Source organism: Rissa tridactyla, chromosome 7, assembly GCF_028500815.1.
Source record: "Rissa tridactyla isolate bRisTri1 chromosome 7, bRisTri1.patW.cur.20221130, whole genome shotgun sequence".
Taxonomy (NCBI): Eukaryota; Metazoa; Chordata; class Aves; order Charadriiformes; family Laridae; genus Rissa; species Rissa tridactyla.
In genome coordinates this window covers 44271170-44292291 of record NC_071472.1, presented here as the reverse complement: position 1 = coordinate 44292291, position 21122 = coordinate 44271170, and the positions used below count along the sequence as shown (strand labels likewise).

Here is a 21122-nt window from a genome sequence, read left to right as displayed (position 1 = left end):
AGGGGGAAGGACGGAGCCTGGTTTCTGTTACACACCTGCAGGGCTGAAACTCAGGCAGCCCAGTGACAGCAGCAGCGCCTGCCAGGCCGGCAAGCCCTGCTGAGACCAGTGTGCTTGTGGCCTTGAATTGGCCCGGGATGGGGTTTGCCAAGAGCATCCCTGCTCTCCATCCCTCCTCCACCACAGCTCGCCAACTGGTTGCTGATGGCTGCCGGTCCTTTGGCACCACTCCCTGCCCCGCAGGAATGGGCAGCTTGACCAGGAGGGACAGCTGGGCTTTCCTGGGTGAGCTGGGCCAAGCTGGCAGCTTGACCCCCTTTAAAAAAAGAGGGGTCGCAGGGCCGGCACAGAGCTGGGCTGCAGGATGGCAGCCCCTCAAACTGCCTGGTGTACTCTTGGGACTGGAAGCTTCGCTCTGCTCCACTCCTGAGAGATGCTGCGGAGCCAGCAGATCCCTGCGGTAGGGCTGCAGGACCCATGGCTGGGACCAGGGGCCTCATGGCTGACCCATGTTGTGTCACTTGCAGCCGGCAGGACCACCACCAGCGAGGAGCTGGAGGACATGCTAGAGAGTGGCAACCCGGCCATCTTCTCCTCTGGGGTAAGCATCGGCACAGGCTAAAGCTGAGTCAGCCCCCTCATCACAGGGGGCTGGTGGATGTGCTGCCACAGTGGCCCCAGTACAGGAGTGATGAGCAGGAGGTGGCACCTGGGTGCTTGGGTTGGGCCTGAGGATGGTGCCAGAGCAGGGGCTGCATCCTGGCTGGAGGGTGGGGTGGGGGTTTGCTGCAGACGGGGTGGCTGGAGGGGCACCAGGGCTCCTGCTCTTCCCTCTCTTGGTGCCCCTAATCCCAGCATCTGAAGGGCTGAGCATGGTGCTCAGTGGCCCTGTCTTCTTGCAGATCATTATGGATTCAAACATCACCAAGCAGGCACTGAATGAGATTGAGACACGGCACAGCGAGATCATCAAGCTGGAGAACAGCATCCGAGAGCTGCACGACATGTTCATGGACATGGCCATGCTGGTGGAGAGCCAGGTAGGGAGACACAGTGGTCCAGCGGCCAGCTCACCTGGGGCGGGAGGTTGGAGTGCCATGGGGCTAGAGGGGGTCCCCTGCCTGGGGAAACACCGCATCTGGGACTGACACAGCTCCCACTGGGGCTGAGCTGGGCTTCCCGGGGCCAAAGCCACCTGCCCTGCGCCCCAGAGACAGGGACTGCTGCGTGCCTGGGGGGGAGGTTTGGTGATGGGCTCTGGAGGGCGGCGGGTGGCTGCCACCCAGGCGGAGATGTCTCCGCCTCCCCCAGAGCATCAGGCCCTGATGGGTGAGTTTGGGGTGCTGTCAGCCTCGGTGGTCCTGTCAGGCCACCCCTGGCTGTGCCGCCAGCCCGCGGTACCTGGCCCTTCAGCCGGGCACGTGCTCCCACATCTCTGCTCACCCCCCTTCTTGCCCACCATGCTGCCACGGCCTGAGGAGACATCAGTGGCAGGTAAAGCCCCACCGAGCCCCTGCTGGTGCTGCATGCTCCGCTCTGCATGGCTGCACCCTGCATGTCTGTGGCTCTTGCATGGTGCTAGGGCCTGCCTGTGGCAGGCAGGCAGGCAAGGGTGGCTGTGGCATTGGTGCCCTGTCCTGCCTGCTTTGGGGGACAGATGTGGGCGATTTGCCATTCTCTGCCCTGCTTTAAGGGCTGGAGTGTTGCTCTGTGGGGTGGGAGACTCTGAGCTGCTGGTGCCAGGAGCAGAGCTGCCCGCTCTGCCCCAGGGATAGCACAAGTGGGAAGGAGAAGCAGCAGCTTTAGGCAAGGCAGGGAGCAGCATGGCGCCTGGTGGGGGGTCAGTGCTTGGCTTGGGCGGGGGTAACACCAGAGAACCCCTGGACTTGAAAGGCATGCTCTCCAGCACTAGCTGCTGGCCGCGGCCCCCGGGCTCTGCAGCCCCGATTCCCTCCATGCCATGCAGGAGGGCACTGGGCTTCAAGACACCCACCCTTTTGGTTGCATGAATGACATTGTCTCCAGCTGCTGCAGGACCTGTCTGCTTCCCTGTGCAGCCAAAGGTGGTGGGCAGGCTGGGGGAGCTCACCCCAGCCCATGTCCCCACGTCTGCAGAAGTCCACATCCCCATCCCACGCCTGCAGCCCTGGGGGCAGAGCAGGGCAGGAGTACCTGCAGGGCCCTGTGGTCCGGCCTCGCCAGCTTCTCTCCAGGGCCCTCTGCTCCCGGCGGGCGCTTGTGCAGATCAGGGTGGTTGTCCCTGCATGCGTGTGGTTTTGTGAGCATCCCACGTGGCACTGCTGGTGTGGTCCTTGCTCCCCTGCCATGCCTCCGGTCTCAGCAGCATGCAGCATGGTGTCAGTGTAGATCCTGTTGTAGCTTTGGTGTCACCTGAGATACCAGACAGGGTGGCCACCAGGCCAGGACCGGGCTGGGAAAGCCCCATGACCTCACCCTTGCTTGCCTTCCTGCTGGGATGCGCACAGAGGTCCCAGCCCTCCGGGACAGAGCCCGTGGCCCAGAGCCCCCACCCTAGGGCACCTCGGGCCACCCACAGCCTGCAGGCAACTGATGGTCCCTCTCTCTCCTGTGCAGGGCTGCCGGGCAGGGTGAGAGCCACACGGTGCTGGGGAGCAGCAGAGCAGGAAGGAGTTCACGTCTGCGCGCACGTGGGCGCGTGGGCTCTGTCCCCACTCTGCAGGGCGAGATGATCGACCGCATTGAGTACAACGTGGAGCACTCGGTGGACTATGTGGAGCGGGCTGTGTCTGACACCAAAAAAGCGGTGAAGTACCAGAGCAAAGCCAGACGGGTGAGTCACGGCACTGGCTGGGGCCCATCTTTCCCTGCCTACACTGCTGACACCTACCTCCCTGCCTGGCAGGCCCCTGTCTGGCACCCCTGCCTGCCCCACTGCCTGCGCAGAGGAGCAGGCAGCATGGCGCAGCCTCACGGGTGCCTGGGCACTGCTTTACCCCACACCATTGGGTGCAGCGTGGGTCCCACTGGTGACACCAGCTGAGACAGAGCTCGCTGGCATAGGCTGCGTGAGCCCCACCGACGAGCTATGGGGCAGGGGTGCTACTTGGGGGGTGAGGGGGAAGGGACAGGGTGGATCCCATGTGAGAGCCATGTCCCTTGCCAAAAATAAAAAAAAAGACGAGAAAAGGCACGGTCCAGCTCTGACCCCGAGCACAGTGCCAGCTGCCTGTCCCAGTCCCCCACACCTGGTCCTGCGTCAGCTTGGTGGCTTGGGGACCTGGGGGCTACCAGCTCAGCTCTGCCAGCCCAGGGCTGAAAGGGGAGCTGGGATGCCCATCCCTGCGGCAGGGCTGCCGGAGCCCCTCTGGTTCCCACAGTGCTGCTCAGAGCCCACCATGGGCAAACAGGGACTGGACAGATCACAGCCCCCAGTTCTCAGGGCCGGCCTGCCCCAACACTCACAGTCCCCTCTCCCTTCTCTCCCTGCTGGTGCTGGGACACCTGAGCAGAAGAAGATCATGATCATAATCTGCTGCGTGATCCTGGGTATCGTCATTGCCTCCACCTTCGGCGGCATTTTCGGCTAGACTCACCCCACGAGACTGTTTGTGTGCGATGGACGGAGCCGCGCATGCCGTGGGGCTGCAGCTGTGCCGGAGCGAACCACGCAGCTCCAGAGCCTCCCAGCAGCATTTCAGTTTCTAATGCATGGTTGTTTGTGACGCTGTGTGTGCGGTGCGTCTGTGTGGAGGGAGTGCTGGCCCCAGGGCACAGGCAGGGCGCAGGGGACAGTGATGGGCACAAGGGGGACCCTGGGGGGGAACCCGAGCTCTCATCACTGCTTCAGCCGGGGTGGCTGGCTGGGACCAGGTGGGGACAGAGGTGCCCTTGGGCGCTGCTGCTCCTCCTGTGCTAGGCAGTCTGTTAGTGACAGCCGAGGATGAGGGACTGATGAAGGGTGTGAGGGGTCCTTGGGAGCACAGTGCCCAGTCAGCCTCCCCCAGCTTCCTCGTCACCTCCAGCAAGAGCTCTCACATCTGTCAGCCACATCTGTGCTTGCAAATACCTTTCCTTGGGCTGCTTCTCTCACGGGGCCCTTCCCCAGGGGTGCACTCTGCCAGGCCCTGCCTCCCCCCGTCTCTGCCCATCCCATGGCCGTGCCATCTCCTGATGGCAGGGCTGCCCCTCCCTAGGCAAGCCCTCACCCCCGTGTGGGTGCCAGGGGCTGGATGTGCCACTGCTGGCAGTGGGTGCCTGATGGAGCAGGGTGGGATGAGGAGCTGCTGCTGGGGGCCATTACAGTTGCTTAGGGACCAGGACAGGCCACGTGGAGACCTGTGCTGCACCCTGGTGCTGGCCCAGCAGGGCAGGAGGGCACAGTTTTAAGGCCAGCGTGCTTCACTGGCCGCCAGACCTGCACTGAAGCCTCGTTGTTCTCTTCTCAGCCCTGGCACAAGGTGGCCCTGGCTCCTGCTGCCCCCAGGCCTGGGCTCTGGCCGTGGGGGTTTGGGACTGGCTCTGATGCCCGCAGCCGCCGGCAGCGCTTGCCTGGGAGCAGGGCTGCTTCCAGCCTCACTTCTCCACATAGGTACCCGTGGCTGGGGATTGGAGGCAGTTGGGCTTTTTCCTGTCATGGTCCCAGGAGCAGCCCTTGTTGCATCCACCCCCCCGCCGCAGGCTAGGAGCAGCAGCCTTCCTCCTCCTCTGTCCTCCCAGCTCCTGAGCAGGGCAGCACCTGACTGCCCCTTCCATCTCTTTGCCACCTCTTGGCATCCGCCTGCCCCTGCCATCTCCTCCTGGCACAGTGCCCTTCTTCTGCCTGCTCATCCCCTAGGCTGTCCAGTGAGGCACGTGCACGCGGTGGGGTGCTGTGGGAGCACATGGGTGCCCCTGCACCCTCCGCTGTACCACTACACGGACACAGCCACTGTGAGGTGGCTTGAGCCTGCTGGCAGCTTGGAGGGGCTCTGTGCTGCCACTGTCCGTTTCCCTTGGGCTGGGGGCAGGGCTCTGCCCTCACATCCCTCCAGAGAGTTCAGGGCTCCAGCTGGCCCACGCATACACCAAAGCGCCACAAGGAGCCCAGAGCAGGGCAGGCGCCTGGGGCCAAGCTCACAGCCACACACTGGGACAGGGGCTGGACCTGAGCCTAGATGCTGGCAGCAGAAAAAAGCCACTTGATGGCAGCATGTCACCTCCCTGCTCCCACCAGGGGGAGGGCAGCGCTGCTCCTCCACCCTGGCTGAGCGCTGTAGCACAGGCCCTAGCCCCATGCGTGGTGCACCCATGGGTGCAGGGTGAAAGGCAGCTGACTGTAGCCAAGACACGGCACTGCCTTCCCCAGGTGTGGCCCTGCCCAGCAGCAGCCCCGACACAGCTCTTTCCCTGCCACTCTTACTTGAGGTCCCACAATACAGGCCCTGGTTGCGTTCAGACGCCATCGGTAAGTGTGTCCAGCCCAGTCCCCTGCCCTGCCCAGCCCGAGCCCCCAGTGGTGGCAGCCATGGGAACATCGAAGACCGGAGCCCCCTTCTTTCACAGTCCTTCAACAACTTGATGTGAGCTACAGCACTGCAGCCTGCATGCGCAAAAGGGCTTGGGGCACCGAGACCCCTGCGAACAGGGGCAGGCCAGCTCTGGAGCTCCCCCATCCAGGGCAGGAGGCAGGCACAGGCAGGATCCTTGCTCTGTGGGGGATGTCCGGCTACAGGAAAGGGAGATGGAGCACCTGCTGCACCTGCCCCCGCGCAGCTCCCCGCCACCAGTGTCTGTGCTCTGCTCTGCTCAGCCAGCAAGAGCACTGTGCCCCCTCCTCCAGGAAGCAATAATGCTGCTGGCAAGGCTGCTCCTGGGCAGGCAGGCAAAAAAGCTCCTCAGGCTCTCACCCTGCAGCAATGCCCACTGCTAGCACAAGGTGACTTTTTTTTCCTTCTGAGCAGCAGCTTTTGTGGCACAAGCTCACATGACATCAGGGCTGTGGCCCACCCCTGTCAAAGCACGAGGCCAAAAACAGCACTGGGGGGTATTCTGGCACTCAGTCCTTCCTTGTTGGTACCACCACTGTCAGCAGCCCCCCAGCAATAGGATCTGTACGGGGCCACAGCGGGTGATTCTGCCACTAGTACTTCACTGGGACCCTGCAGGCAGTGGTGCTGCCAGGCTCTGACCCCAGGGAGGCAGAGGAGCAGGCTGCCATTGCTGCCCCGCAGGCAGGCTCACGCTGTCCTCGCTGTGAGGGGAGGGTGTTTTGGTGCAATAATTACCCATGTGCTACGGGAAGCCCTGTTCAGTTCCTTTTTACCTACCTGTCGTTGCATGTACAGACCAAATCACCAACAGCGTGGTTGTGCTTTGGGAAGATGGTTCACTTTTTCTTTCCAGCCCCCAGCCGCTTGTCCTTTGGGTTATACCACCTCTGTTCCAAGTGCCACCTGCCCTCCCAGCGCCAGGAGCGTGTCGATGCAGTATTCCACGAGCAGTGTGGGGCACGCACAGCTTGCACTCGAACTGGGGATTGTTTATTTTGTAATAAATGTACTTGAAGGCTTTCCGAGCCCCCCGTGGAGTTGTACTGTTGCTGTACTGTGAGCTAAGTGTCCTTGTTTTCTATGTGGATCTTGACCCTGGCTTGCTCTGTCTCACTGGGCTGGATGACACTGTATGTTGCCTCTTTTCTCCTTCACCCTTTCCCTCCCTGCTAGGCTCCCTTCTCCCAAAGCTTTGGGTGCAAAACAGCTTCCCATTTTGTGGAATTTTTATGTAGAATAAACATTTGTAACTGTAAAGCTCTGGCCGGCACCTCTCTGTTACAGGGGAAGGGAGGAGGTGATGGGGAGCAAGGGCTGGGGTGCGGAAAAACCCCAGCACCCTGGGAACACTAAAGCATACAGGGTGGGCCTCATGCGAAGGGCCCACAGGATTCCACAGGAATCGCCACTTCTGCCAGGAGGAAGATTTGCCCTCATGGGACACACACCTTTATCGTGCCCGACTCCCTGTATGCAGGCAGAATGGAAGCTGGCACGGAATGAGGAGCTGTATTCCCACCTCTACTCCCCTGCACTGAGAGCAGACACAGACCAGCAACACTTCCGACTCGTTAACTGTTTAGTGAGGAGGCGGGATATAATGTTCTGGCTCACCTGGAGCTCCAGATGGCTCACTGCACTCTCAGGAAGATAAGCAATGGCATTGCAGGCACCAAGTGGCCAGAGCACTCTCTGCCACTCTGCCTCCTCCAGGAAAACCAGGCTGAAAGCTTTGCAGTTGGCTGTTGGGCAGCACCTACGCCAGTTTACACCTTCCAGAGCCACAACGACCTGTCCCAGCAAGTCCCAAGCCTGGTGTGCCCATCTGTGCCAACCACAGGAGGCTCGCTGGAAGGACCAACACGCCATCTTCCATGCCAGCAGTGTCCAGAGCAATTCAGAAGCGAGGGCGGCGCTTTCGACCCGTGTATTTTGTGTCTGCTCGCACTTCCCTGTGGAGAAAAGCAGAGGGCAACTAAGCATAATCCACAGGGTCATTCTGGGAGGGGAAGGGAAGCGTGTTTGTGGCAGGAGTTTGAATGGGTGACAGCAGGCCTGACCAGCACAGTCAGGCTCAGCTGAGGCAGGACCTGGCTGAACTTACTTGCCCTGTCGTCGTCTACGCTCCTTCTTCTCAAGGATCCAGTCCCGGCTTTTCTTCACAGACTTGCCCTTGGCGTTTCTGAACCGTGTCCTACAGAGAAAGCCGAGAGCATCTGCAGAGGAACTGAGGCGCAGTGGTAGTTTTCCGCCCTGGAAGACTGCCACCCAGAATTGGGCATGCCTTCTGCCTCGTAGAACTACTGAGTACCCCTCCCATCACCCCTGGTGAAAGAGGCTCAGCCAGCACTGAGGCAGGTGGCCAAACAGGCCAACTGCAAACACACTGGGGGAGGCTGCTTCCAGCCCCAGCTCTGAGCCAAGGGACACCCACCCTCCGTGGTCTGCAGGCCTGCACTCCCCTGTGCCGTATCTGCCACACCAGCAGCACGCTGGGCTCTGGGATCTCGGGGGAATAGGGGCTTAAAGCAAAACCACTTTCCCTTTGTCTGCGCTACTCCAAACAAAGCAGACAAAGCCTCTGGGTTCCCAACAAGTTGCCAGTTCTGCTATTGCCCTCTAAGACCAGGTAACCCCTGGACTAAGTAAGCAGAGAAGAGCAGTGTAAGAGGCAGGAAAACATGGCAGCCACAATCTCCTGACAGCCACGACGACTTCCCTCTGTTTTTTGTTCTCTGTCTCTCCCAACGACTGCAAGAGGGGCTCCTCCCTGCACCACTACCATGGGAGGAGACCTGGCCAGCAGGTCACAGCTAAAGCAGAGCTAAGCAAAGAATCTGACAGCAGAAGAAAGGGAACTGCAGGCTTCAGGCACAGCAGCCTGTCTCCCTGCCTAAAAAAAGCCATGCTTGGTATCACCAGCACTGTAAACATTCCCCCTCCCATCACCACTGGCCTACACTACAGCGCAGAGCTGGAGAGCCAAGTGCCAGACAGAAAGCGCACCTCAAACTGAACGCTCAGCTGCAGCTCTAGGGTAAGCATCAACAAGAGCCCCATGATGACAGGAAAGCCCTCCAAACCAAACTAACCCATTCCATTCCTTGTGTCTGGGGCCCTTTGATAAGATAAATCAAGTGCCCATGGGTGCTGCCGAAGGTCCTCCCAGTCCATTCCCTTCAGTCACTTCTCACATGGCAGCGCTGTGGTCCTCAGTCAGCAAAACCCAGCCCTTATACCCCCCACACTACTTGCTTGAGGAGAACTTGCAGCTTCACCCCCTACACAATACCTCTCATTGGTAAACTTGGCCTGGTGTATCTCTTCTCCATCAGCACACTCAGTACCAAGGCCCTGAAAAGCAAAATTGGGAAGTTTAGCTCTGCTCTGGAGCAGGGAAAAAGTGGTTTTCCAGGTTATGGCAAAGAAACCAGATCCTGGGGAGAGCAGGGGTTGGTGAGACTGACAGCAAAGTCACATCTGCACGCGCAGAGCTGCTTGGCTCCCACTCTCACCCACAGGTCTTCCACATCACCCAGCAGCCAGGAAGGAAACTCTGCTGCCTTGCAGAGCTCCTCACCTTCGGTAACGTGCCAGATGCCCCAACAAAGAGACAAAGGAAGAACCTGAAAGAACAAAAATAAGGAGCATGAAGCTTGGATTCAGCATGTGATTCCCAGTCCCCAAGCAAGACTGAGATTGTTTATAACAGAGTCAGATCTAAGCTGAAATCTCTGTCCAGGACCGTATCACAGGAGACAGAATAGCTCAGGGGAAAAAAAAAAAAAAAAAAATCACTGCTAAACCCAGGCCTCACCCCAAACACACACACAGAGGCACAGGACTCACTTCTTGGCTTTGGCGCTGTTGGGGTAATCTACCACCATTCCCCCGGTAAAGCCAGCTCTCATAGCTTGGGCTGTGATGAGCTCCAGCTGAAAAAAGAAGCACATGCAAAAGTTATTTTTAGCAGTCATCCACCAGCAATGCCCAAGAGACTTTTGGGCTTGACCACAGCTAACTGCACATGCCAAAGATGGGTCATTCCTGCTCCTGTAAAAGTCTGCCCCAAGCTCCCAGTTCTGCAGTACCATCCGGACACCAGTCTGCTGCCTTTACTTGGTTCTCCCTGCTCCTCGGTCTTGCCTGGGTTAATTGGCACAGCAGATGCTCTAGGAGAGGGATACTGGGCTGAATTTTCCAGCCCTGGGGAGTTACAGTGCAGTGCTGATGACTACAGGCCAGTCTTCAAACCCAGTCATGCAGGGGAAAATCCAGGACAGCAAGTTCAGATTGTGTCCTGCCAATCTCTCTGATTTAAAGACTCAGCCCATGACAATGACAATCTGTGTAGCAAAAGAAATTGCAGAGGGCATTCTCCTTGTAGGCTTTTTTTGGGCTCTTGAAGAGCTTGAAGATGACGGGAAGGACACAGGCCCGATGCGGAGAAACACAATGCATTCAGAGCACCAAACAGCACATGAGTTCTCTTCCCCACTGACTTATGTCCTATACCTGTTCTGAGTTCTCAGGATACAGCTGCAGGACGGCTCGGGATCCTCGGGCCTACAGGAAATAAAGTTGGTCACAAACCTGCCTCAGTGCAGGCAACCCAATTCCTAGCCCAGACACTAGTGCCCACCTCCCCAAAGCCTCCTGGAGAACTCTCCTGGGAGAGCTGCTCTGACTGCAGAGCCAGCTCCTCCACAGCACAGCAAGGCATGGGGGTAACTGCAGGGATCAGAGAAGCATGAGACACTATGCAGGCCGGCAAGGAGATAGGAAATGGGTGCTCCTACCAGTTCTCCATTTCAGAGCAGCATTTACTTAAAATACTTGCCCTAAAATATCTTGCTATAATGTGCCCGCAAGGATGTAAAAGTAGACAGAGGCCGGACTGGGAGAGCATGACACTTACCAAGGCAGTATAAAGAGTTGAGAAGAATCGATAAAGGCGTTTTGGAGGGCTGTGTGATTTCTTATCAGCATTACAGAGCCACTGCACTGCAGAAATACTGAGAAAGAAAACAAGACCCCCGAGACACTGAGCCATCAACTGTTTCACAGAGCCTGTCACCTCCCTTTGAACTTACTTCCAGCAATAAGCATGTGCTAGGCTTCAGGGAAACAATTTCATTTTCTCTGTGTATCTTTACCTTCTGCTTTGCGAGTTACACGAACCCCTCTGGAGACTCATTAGGTCAAAACCCAACAAGGTGCAGTAGTTATTCAAGCACTAAAGAATCACCCAAGCATGCCCTTTAGGCCAGGTGTTCAAATAATTCAAGCACTTAGCTGTGACCCTGGCATGGCCATGCAGGTTTTGCCAATGAGCAATCCCAAACAGAGCACTTGGATTAGCAACAGACACACCCTGCTCTTTCCCAGCACCTTTCTGAGGTATCCTCTAAGCAGAAAAGGGTTTCTGTCCCCTTCACCTACCCTTTCATCCCAAAACTAACCATCAGACCTTTGATGCATGGACTGACCTTGCAGCTGAGCAATGGTACAGATATACTTTCTGTTTTCCTCCTTGGAGCAGGTCTTAACCCTCCTGATGATATCACCAATTTTATTTTATTTACTTCAACAAACTTCCCAGCTCACCAGCACAAAAGAAGACAAGCATCGCTTGGGAAACAGCTGTCGGAAGCTGCTTCTACCATCCAGAATCTCAGCAGCTTGTCCCAGAGAGGTGGAGTCAAGTTGCATGGAGCAAAGAGAGTGACTGTTAAGGACAGTCACGCTCATCTGTTATGCACCATACGTGGACCATGTGTACTGTACAGACAATGCAGTTATGTCAAGTATCAAGAGAGCTCGCTTATATACACAAACTCACCTGATACAGCCATCAAACATGCCAGGCCTGAAGGGAATGCCATGACCCACATCTGCAAGGAGAAGGTCTCCTTCCACCTCCCTCTCTACGGCCACATCTGCACAGAACAGAGCACAGCTCAGCCAACCAGCTCACACCTCTGGAGACCACCTCTGAGGTGAGGTGAGGGTGGCAGGGGAGGAGGGCCTGCTCACCCAGCATGGCAGGGCTGATGTCCATGCCAATCCAGTAGTGACCCTCATCGGAGATGTAATCCCCGCTCAGCCCAGAGCCACAGCTGAACGGAGGAAGTGGGGAAAGCACTGAAATCATGGGTCTGAGGGTAACCCCAGCCAGCTGCAACGCTACAGAAAGCCTGTCCCTCTTTTTATGCCCGCAACAGAGAGACAGACATGGGGCATGGATGCCCCTCGCCTCTGTGTGCCCGTCTGGCCCCAGCACCGCAGCCCGCTGAAGCCCCAGATGCCCTATGTGCCACCACGGAGGGCAGAGCCCCCACTCACCCCACGTCCAGGAGGAGGCACGGCCGGTCCTCGGGCAGTCCCAGCAGCTCCACAGCCCGCTCCGACATCTGCGACTGGATCTCCACCACCCGGGAGCTGCAGGGCACAGCCAGGGAATGGGCAACCCCGCGGCGCAACACCCCCGCCACTGTCTCACGGGAAGATTTCACCAACCCCCCACCCCAGCGGCCTGCTGCCACACGGCCGTGTCGTCCCCCTCAGGCCTCACGGCAGAACTCCACCCCCACCCCCCCCCTCCACACACACACACCCTCCCCCCCCACAGCCCCCCTACCCCCCCCATACCCCTCCCGATCCCCACACCCCCCCACACACACATCCCACAGCCCCCCCCACCCCCCCGATACATACCCCCCCATCCCACACACAGCCCCCCCCCCCACCAACCCCCCACCACCTCCTCCCCATACGCCCCCCTCCCCCGGCTTCTCACAGCAGAAGCCCTCCCCGCTCGCGCGGCTCGGCATCCCCAGACCGATCGCTCAGCCATACTTCTGCGTGTATTTCCGCGCCTCGAACTCATTGTAGAACTGCAACGAGAGAAAGCGGGAGGCGGTAAGGCCCAGGACCCCCGGCCCGGCCTTCCGCCCCCTCCCGCCGGCCGGCTGCTCACCAGCTCGGGCGGCCCGCGGTGCTCGGGCCGGCGCCCGCTGCCCGCCATGCCTCCGCCTGACGTCACTGCCCCGCGCCGCGCTGAGGGCCCCGTCGCGTCCAAGATGGCGGCGGGCGGGCGCTGAGGCGGCGCGGCCTGATGGAGCCGGCAGCGCTTGGCCGCCTGCGGCGCCTCCTGCCCGCCGACCCGCGGGCCACGCGTCTCGGTCGTGCCCTGCCGCCGTCCCGCGGCGGGCAGACGGGTGGCGGCGGAGCCCCGCGGCCCCGCCGCGACCTTTACGAGGTGCTGGGGGTCCCGGCTACAGCGACGGCGGCGCAGATCAAGACGGCGTACTACGAGCAGTCGTTCCGCTACCATCCTGACCGCAACGCCGGCAGCGCCGCCGCCGCCGCCCGCTTCGCCGCCGTCAGCGAGGCCTACCGGGTGCTGGGCAGCGCCGCCCTGCGCCGCAAGTACGATCGCGGCCTCCTCAGCCCCGAGGACGTGCGCGCCGCACCCAAGCCCTCGGGCCGCCCGCCTGCCCCAGCCCCGCCGCCGCCCCGGGCCCCCGCCGCCGCCCGCCGTGGGCCCGTCCCGCCGCCCTTCGACTTCGACGCCTTCTACCGGGCGCACTACGGGGAGCAGCTGGAGCGGGAGCAGTTGTTGCGGGCGCGGCGGGAGCAGCTGCGCCTCCGCCGGGAGGAGGCCAAGGCCCAGGGACGTTTTCATCTCCTCTCCAACCTCTCAGTCGGGCTCATCTTCTTCCTGGGTTTCGCTCTTCTCTACGGCCTCAAGTGACAGCGGGCCTGGGCGGCCACTGGTCACCCACCCAGCTCCAGTGCTGCGGTGGGACGGAGTGTCACCAGCAGGCACAGCAGCTAGCTGGGGGGTGTCCCCTGCACCCACACAGTTGGCAGGCACTGTGTGCAGGGTCCGCTCCTCAGGCTGTGACATTTCCCCTCTGCCAGTGTGACTTTCAGACACAGTATGTGACCAGTAGGCCCACACATGGGCTCTGCTCCTCAGGCTGAGACATGTCCCTTCTGCCAGTGTGACCTTCAGAGATGGTGCACGACCAGCAGGCTCCATGTGTGGGCTCTGCTCCATGGGCTGTGACCTGACCACTCTGCCGGCATGACCTTCAGACACGGAATGCAACTGGCAGGCACAGTATGTGGCTGTGATGTGACCTCTGCAAGCGTGACGTGCAGACAGCGTGTGACCACTGGATTCCACATGTGGGCTCTGCTCCGCAGGCTGTGATGTGCCCCTGCCACCAGCGTGACCATGGTGTAGGGGCTAAACAGGTTGCGATGTGCCCCCTCTGCGGATGTGACCTGCAGACACAGTGCCTGACAGGTAAATGCAGTTCATGGACTCTGCTTTGTGGACTGTGACACGTCCCCTCCATTGGCACTGCTCTTTGACCTTGGTGGGAACCATATGCCAATTCTAAGCCACAGCAGAGATTAAATGGCTGTCAGTGGTGTTTGTGTGCTCTGTGTGTTTGTGGGGGGTGCTCTCACAGGTGCTGAGTTATGGCTCTCTGTGGTTTTCTGTTAATCTGAGACCTGCCACCTCTGTGCTGTCACACCTGTGGTTACTACATCTTTGTGGAATTTTAGGAGTGTTGGTCTCCAAACTGCATCGTTGCCACTGTCTGTCCCTGTTCAGGGTTTGCCTCACTGTGTGGCAAGTACGAAAGTCAGCAGCCTGGAAGAATGAAACCTGGGCCCATGGCGGCTTGTGTCCTGGTCAGCGTGCGACATCGCCTGGAGGTGCTGCCCAAAACACTTCTGTGTTCAGAGCAGTCTGTCCTGTCTGGGGCTTGCCAGGAACTTCACGCAAGACCATCCCGCAGAGGCCTTTGTGGCTGGGAGTGGTACACTTTTGAGCACTGAGTGGCATTACTTGTGTTTTACATGTATCTAAGCATCATTTGCACATAAGAGTATTTGCCTATTTAAGTACCGAAAAGTACTGAAGTGTTTTAAGAACTAAAAATTGTGTGTCTCAGAACTTCTGTCTTTCCTTGGGTGAAGATTTCACCTGTGCTATGCTGGTACTACATGGAGTTAGTGAAGCTTCATGGTGTTGAAATCTGAGTGTTCCAAAAACTTCATCTGCATTACTTTGCACTGGATTTGCTGGGCCTGGCTGGCAGCAGTCTGCGCGGGAGCCAAGCCCTTGCCTCGCACTGCAGTGACCGTCGGTTATGTTTTCTCCCAATGCAAAAATGTTAAAAGCAAATGCTCCGTGTTTTCCAGTTCCGGGGTTCTGTGATACTGAACTGACCCCAAGGCAGTAGCATGGCAGGGAGTGTAATGCCTGCTGGTACGGGGTGTATGCTGTACAGGAGAGCTTTCTGCCTTTTCTGCAAAGCATTGTACCGCTTCCAGCTGCAGACTCCAGAGACTGCTGTGTCTTTGGAGCAAACTCAGCTCAGAGGCAGAGGGAGCTTTCCAGGATCCTCTCTGGCTATCAGTCCACCCCTCTGAGATTATAGTGCTGAAGTGTCAGCACGTGAAGAGCAGGAGTCGGGCGTTGAAGGGCATTAGTTACAGAGCGAAAGTCTCTGGAGTTGTGGCTCTGTGTCACGTGCTGATGCATTTTCATGCTATAAATCAAGTCACTTGAAAGACCAGAGGCGGCTTCTCTGGCAGAGCTTGACAGGAAGCGTTCTCTTCCAGGATGGAAAAGCTAGGGATATCCACAGGAAGCAGTGGGTACTAGGGAGCACCTTGCCAGTTCCTGGTATTGTGGTTTGCAGGTTTTTAAGGCAGCCCTGCCAAACACAAGGTGTCCTCTGGATTGATCTTCCTTAAATCTATGTAGTGCTGAGGTCTGGGGCTGTGGGCTGTTCCCGCAGGCAGGCTCCGTACCCAGCCCTGAGCCAGCTTGCTAGTAGAGAGAGGGTCTGGTGCGGTGCGGTGTGGAGCAGGAGGAACAGGCTAGGTGGTGTGCTGTCTGCATCACTCTACCCCTTAATACTGGGATAGGGAAGAGCTGCTCTGGTAAGCTGGCTGGGCTGACTGTCTTGCTCTGTGGCTGTTGCTTGTGTCTGAAATTGGGCACCAGACACCAAAACTGAGCTAATTCATGTGCCTTTCAGTGACTGGTTTGGGCAGTTCATATTACTGGTTCTTCCTCTTCTTCCTGAGGTCTCCGTGATGTATCTTGAACATTAAAGATATCCAGCCATAAACTGGTGACAAAATGACACGTTTCTTTTGGTGGGCTTGGGTGGTAAATATTCCTTGTATTTGTTGGAAAATCGAGGGTAGGGGACAGGCTGGTGTTTCACAGTAGATTGAGGAAGAGGGTGGGGAGGGACGTCCTGCTTCCCCGAGGCCATGCTGGGAAGGTTGGGCATGCTGCCTGCAGTCAGTGGGGTGTGGGTAGGATAGCTTCCCTGGGCCACCGGGGACTTCACTTCTGCCTGCTGGAGACCCGTTCTGTGCTGCCTGACACACAGGGGTTGCTGTGCGCTTGGGACGTCCCCTCCAAGCTTACTGCGCTCTCTGCACTCACACGCTGTAGGCAGCATTTAGTTTTGCTGCTGAGTTTGGTCAGAGCAGGGGAAGGATAGCATGCAGTGTGTTGCTCTTTGGCATGGTACAATGTATACTTCTCGCCAGCATCACCTTTGCTCCTGCTCTTCAGGCCTGAATGCTCCTCTGTTCCAGGAAGGATTTCAGGAGCTCGGGCACACAGTGGCTGGAGCTAGTCCAAATGCACAGATTGACTGCCAGCTCCCAGCACGCCAGGCTTTGTCTTGTGTCAGTGCTGTCATCACATTCTTGACTTTCCCCAGTGGTTTCGCTGATGGAGAGGTGCCAGGAGAAACTGCATTTCTTGGGGCTTTCCTTTAGCCAGGTGAGCACAGTCCTCGTGGGGTGCCTCTAGCACAACTGCTCAGGGAAATACAGCAGGGCCTAACCCTGACAGCAGTGGTGTGATGGCCGGGGCTTGTGTACAGCTTGTGAGCTGTACAAGTCCACCAGGATCAGAAGGTCATAGTGGAAAAGGAGAGGAAATGGGGCATAAGTGGGGCTGATAGGATGTGTGAGGCTTGCTGCACAGGAACCTACTCTGTATTTAAACCCCATGTTCTACCTCTCCTGTGGCAGTGGCTGAGCGGTACCCTTATTGAGAGGTGACTCAGTGGGATGCTGAGCAATCGGAGGGGGTTACAAAACTGTCTTCAGAGAGGGAGAAGTGCTGGTCAGATCAGTGAGAGCTGTGAGGAGTTTGCTTTCCCTCATGCTTGGTGCAAGAAGGCATAGCCTTGTGCACTGCCCCAGCACCTTTGGCAGCTGGATCGGAGCCCTGTAGCAGAGGCCACTGCCTGTGGCTTTGGCTGTCTTCTTATCTCAGGGACAGCAAGGACGGATCCTTGGGGGTACTAAGCAACAGAGGGTTGTTTCTGTGAGAGACAGAGCCCATCTTCCTGCAGCTGGGGGCAAGGCAGCCATCGGTAGGGGCCACAGCATCATCTCTGAGTGAAGGGAACAACTTTCAATCCCAGGTCTACTGCGGGCTTTGCCTCCTTCTGAGGATGTATCCAGTTACTGCAAAACACATCTCTAATGTACTGCAGTCACAGCTGTTACACAGCCCGCTCCTGGCCTGTGCCCTTAATGGTGGTGAGGATCAGCCCTGAGAAGCCGAGGGCAGCTTCGGCTGGCGAGAAGATCACCGTGAGTTGTCAGCATCCTGAGGCCTTTGCTGGGAGAAGTGTGATGTTCACAGTGGGGGTCTCCTCCTCCTTGCTCTGAAGTCCCCTGGGGCCACTTTTACGCATTCTCTAGCACATCCTACCCATCTCTTCATTGCTCTGCAGCTCCACATTATGTCTACCTTTATAGTAGGTGATGTATGCATGCTGGATGCTGGTTCTTTCCTCTCTTACCCTGCAAGGGTTAGTTGCTGGTGGGGCCTCAGCTATCACCCTGTGCTGCTCTACCTTCCCCTTCACCCTATGGTTTATTCTGTGTAACTTCTTGTTGCTCATTCCCACCCTTGAATTACTAACAGCAGACATCGCACCATGCCACAGTAAAAGGGAAGCAAAACTATGAGTAGTTAATGGCCACTTGGTAATTAGATGCTGTTACAAACTAAGTAAATTAAACAAAAGCTGCAGGCAAGCTGAGGCAATCCCGGATGAAGCCCGACAGCCCCAGTCCTGAGGCCTTGCAAGCTCAGTGCAGACCCCGTTCCCCAGCCCTTTCTCATGGGCTGATGTCCCCATAACCGCAGGCTTGGGATGCTGAGCTGCTCACCTTGACTGCTGGGTGGTGCAGCCTGTGGGCGTGGGGGGTCTCAGTGCCTCATTAGGGCCTCTTCCCTCCATCTGGAGAAGCTGGGCAGCTCTGTGGGAAGGAAGGGGCTACCCCTGGCTCCTGGTCTTTGGGGGAGCCAGCTGGGCTGGGGGCATGAGGGGCAGAGAAAGGAGCTGCAGGCTGGGTGAGCAGGGTCCTGAGCAGCACTGGAGGGGTAGCCATCATTCCCCTCTCCTGCAAGAGGGGCTGGCCCGGCAGGGATGAGGATGAAGGGACACCAGCCCTCACCTGCCCTGGGATGTGTGGGCACAGCTCTGCACCCCAGTCCTGCTGGTGCTGAGTCCACAGTGGCTCTGCCTCCCCAGGGAAGGGTCATGTGGTTGGCAGCACCTGTGGATCGGGGGGGCAGCTCTCACTCCCTTCAACAGCAACCCCTGCGGCAACAACTCTGTTAATAGAGTTAACTGTTAATATTTCCTTGGTTAACAGCCCTGCTGCCTGCGCAGTGCACAGCAGGGGCCCAGCTGGGGCACCCTGGCACCATCCCTCGCTGGCTGGCGGGGTTTTGTATCCCCCGCTGAGCTGGGGCTGTGGCTCAAAGGGTCTCCTGGAGGCTGCCTGTGCTGGGGACACCCCTTCCTCTCCCAGGTGTCCTGTCACTCCTGGGATGGGGGCTGCTGCTTACCCAAGCCTGGCTTCTGAAAATCCAGACCTGAGGGAGCCAGGGAGGCCATTGAGCTGGTCGGGCCAGCTCCCTGCCTGCCCCTCCTGGGTTTGGCTGCACACCAGCTGGCAGAGAGGCTGAGCTGGCCCCAGGCTGCTGCCTGGCCCGGTGCAGAAATGAATGCAGGTGCCCATGGGGTGGACACACTTCCTCTGAGGTGAACCGGGTTACATTGCCCCCCTCAATGTGGCCCTTCGGGGCAGGCGGCACTTGGTGCAGGGAGGGAGAGACACTGTGCATGCAGGTAAGGAGGGACACAGAGGGATCATCTTGTGCTGCTGCCAGCTCCTGCCTGTTACCAATGTCCCTGTCTGGTGCCCCATGTGGGACTTCGTCCTCAACCCAGGCCTGCCTGTGGAAGGGGCTGGAGCTGCCAGTATGGTGAGGCGCACTCTGGGAGCGAAAAGGCACAACCCGCAACGTTCCCCAGAGGTGCAGGGTGCACTATTGCGGAACATACACTCCCCACTGGGGCCACTGCAACTGGAGAGGTTCTGGCCACCCACCAGGGTCCTGTTCGCCAACTGGACAGGACCAGCCCCAGGGCTGGAGGAATCTCCCTAGGGAAGGGGCTCGCCTTGCTTGGCAGCTTCCCAGTGGTTAAAGGATCTTGGCTGAAGCGGGGTGGTGGCCAGCCCAGCAGGACTATGGGGCTGCCACGGCCTGCCCCCTGCTACCTGAGCCAGGCAGGTGTCCGGGGGTGCTGTAGGGCTCCTATAGACAGAAAGACATTGCCATCATGCCATCACCTTGAGATCGTTTCCTCCTGAGCCAAGAGCTAAGGTGGCCTTCCTCTCCCAGGCGGGCATCCAGATCCACAGGGAGAAGCCTTGTGCTTACCCACCACCACCCCTTGTGTGTGTGTGCTCAGAGCCCTCGTAGCTTGGCACACACACATCACATGGGCCTACGTCTCCACGCTGCACCCACAACTCTGGTCATCTCGCACAGCATCCAGTACGGCCCTTGGGGTAGCTGGGGGAACTGTACGGGGGATCCCAGGACACTGGGTAGGACGGGGCTGCCTGTGCATCCCAGCCCCCTCCAGACACAGCACAGATGATCCCACATGGACCAACTGGCTTCCGAAGTGCTCCTGCTTGCTCCCCGTATTTCCCTGCTTAGGCTAGCCCCATGGGGCTGGTAGAGGAACCTAACCAAGCTCTTGTGCCGTCGTTGCCAGCTTACTACAGTCTTTCCTCCTGGAATATGGCAAGCCACAGAGCCTGACTGGCAATCAGGCATGTTCTGGCACCTTTCATTGGCAGGCTGAGCCCAGACTGAGCCTGATCAGACCCAGGAAAGTAGAATGTGCTCTGTGAAACCCTTTGGGGTTTCCAGTGACTACCATCTTCTTGCCTGCAGATAAAGCCATGGTGGCTGATTCCAAATTTATCCTAGTCCTAAACCTGTTTTAACTCATTGTACTGGATGAGTGGCCCCAGTGCCACAAGTGAGGGTTGGAGTTTGGGGTACCCTCAGTGTGGGGTACCTTCAGTGGCGTACCCTCAGTCATGGAGGGGGTAATCAGACACTGCAAGCCGGTGGTCCATATTTTTGGGTGCTTTGTAGTCAGAGCCGGGGCCCCTTGCTGCTTTGGATGATTTCTAAGCAGTCTACCTAACAGTGCAACTGAGAAAGGAGAAAAAATGCCACCACCAGATGGGTCTGAAAGCATGACAGGAGTCTGAAACCAAATCAAAAGCTAGAAATAGCACAAGAGACACCCCAGAGCAGGGAACAAGTACCTCAGGGTCTGCAGCTGGAGGAACTAGGGCCATATCCCCCAGCCTTGTCTCACCAGCCATTGTGTGAACTTAAGGAAAGCAAGAGAGGAGCACAGGATGAAACAGGGTGAGCTCAGGCCTCCTGCTGCCTTTTCCAGTGCTGGCTGAAGTTAGGGCTAGTGCGAGAGGGTGGATGGGGAATGGGTACTAAAAACACTGCAAGGCTGCACAGAGGCCGGTGAGACCTGCTGCTGCAGAGCCTTGAGTGAGCCTGGAGGGCTGTGGAGTACAACCCTTCATGGGGGCGAGGGCTTGGCTGCTGGCACGAGCCGTTTCTGGTTACCAGAAGTCTTCACTGTTGTGGGGCCAGACTGCTGGGAGATGGTCCCTGGCACCTGCCTGTGGGGAAACTCTCTCTCTCTGGGCTCTCTGGCCCCCTTACGGGGGCTCCCATCTTCCCCAGGGTGTTGACAGGCTGAGACAAGTGTAGGTGCAATGCCTGGGGGCTCCCCAGGCTGGAGGACCCTCCTCGACTCACCTCCAAGCCTGGCAAGTGTTCCCCCAAACCACCTCCTCCCTGCCTGTCCCATCCTTCTGTTCATAACCAGAGCCAAGGGGTAACACAGAGCATGGAAAAAAGCCTTTATTTTGAAAACAGCGTGGCACCCAGTGCTCCTGGGTCCTCTTCCCTGCTATCTCCCACCCAACTGAACCCACGGACATCCCGACAAAGCACCCACCCCCAACTCCTGTCACTGTCCCTCTTGCTGTGGATGCAGAGACCTCTTTCCCCAGCAGCTCCCCAAGCGCAGGACCCGCTGCCACAGCGGCCACCCCATCCCACCCCCGGCCAAGCACCTCTGCTCCCCTCTGAGCATACACCCCTGTGCTGACCCAGTGGACACCACTGCCCCTCAG

At 58.3% G+C, this 21122-nt stretch overlaps 2 protein-coding genes across 6 annotated transcripts in view; one reads left to right on the top strand and one right to left on the bottom strand.

Annotated features, from left to right (window-relative positions):
- Window positions 1-6767, top strand: part of STX1A (syntaxin 1A) — a 97217-nt gene extending 90450 nt beyond the window's left edge. Inside the window, exons 6-9 of one of the 3 annotated variants that reach the window (XM_054209021.1) lie at window positions 528-601; window positions 903-1040; window positions 2702-2812; window positions 3492-6767. In XM_054209021.1, coding sequence (XP_054064996.1) covers window positions 528-601; window positions 903-1040; window positions 2702-2812; window positions 3492-3569 — 401 coding nt within the window. In that variant the 3' untranslated portion in view covers window positions 3570-6767. Of the gene's footprint in view, window positions 1-527; window positions 602-902; window positions 2813-3491 lie in introns of those variants that run through there. The other 2 variants (XM_054209020.1, XM_054209019.1) reach the window with 2 other exon arrangements.
- A 304-nt stretch (window positions 6768-7071) lies between these two features.
- Window positions 7072-12991, bottom strand: BUD23 (BUD23 rRNA methyltransferase and ribosome maturation factor). Of its 3 annotated transcripts, XM_054209017.1 has the most exons (12): window positions 12490-12991; window positions 12369-12406; window positions 11856-11951; window positions 11547-11629; window positions 11353-11449; window positions 10429-10525; window positions 10026-10076; window positions 9360-9445; window positions 9091-9136; window positions 8803-8864; window positions 7615-7704; window positions 7072-7462 (listed from the first exon to the last, which is right to left on the bottom strand). In XM_054209017.1, the coding sequence occupies exons 1-12, from the start codon at window positions 12844-12846 to the stop codon at window positions 7408-7410; spliced, it is 1158 nt and encodes a 385-aa protein (XP_054064992.1). In that variant the 5' UTR covers window positions 12847-12991; the 3' UTR covers window positions 7072-7407. The 3 variants fall into 3 exon arrangements, 2 of the variants coding, with proteins under 2 accessions (XP_054064992.1, XP_054064993.1); XR_008467714.1 differs by lacking the exon at window positions 9091-9136; XM_054209018.1 differs by lacking the exons at window positions 7072-7462; window positions 7615-7704 and having other exon boundaries at window positions 8978-9136.
- Window positions 12992-21122: the final 8131 nt, after the last annotated feature.

Excerpts from the sequence above, each read along its gene's own strand:
- BUD23 (XM_054209017.1), bottom strand. The coding sequence starts at position 12,846 with ATGGTAGCGGAACGACTGCTCGTAGTACGCCGTCTTGATCTGCGCCGC. Across the intron at positions 12,407-12,489 it reads ACCGCGGGCCGCCCGAGCTG|TTCTACAATGAGTTCGAGGC; the intron begins GTGAGCAGCCGG and ends CTCTCGTTGCAG. Across the intron at positions 7,705-8,802 it reads GCCAAGTTTACCAATGAGAG|GACACGGTTCAGAAACGCCA; the intron begins GTATTGTGTAGG and ends CTTTCTCTGTAG.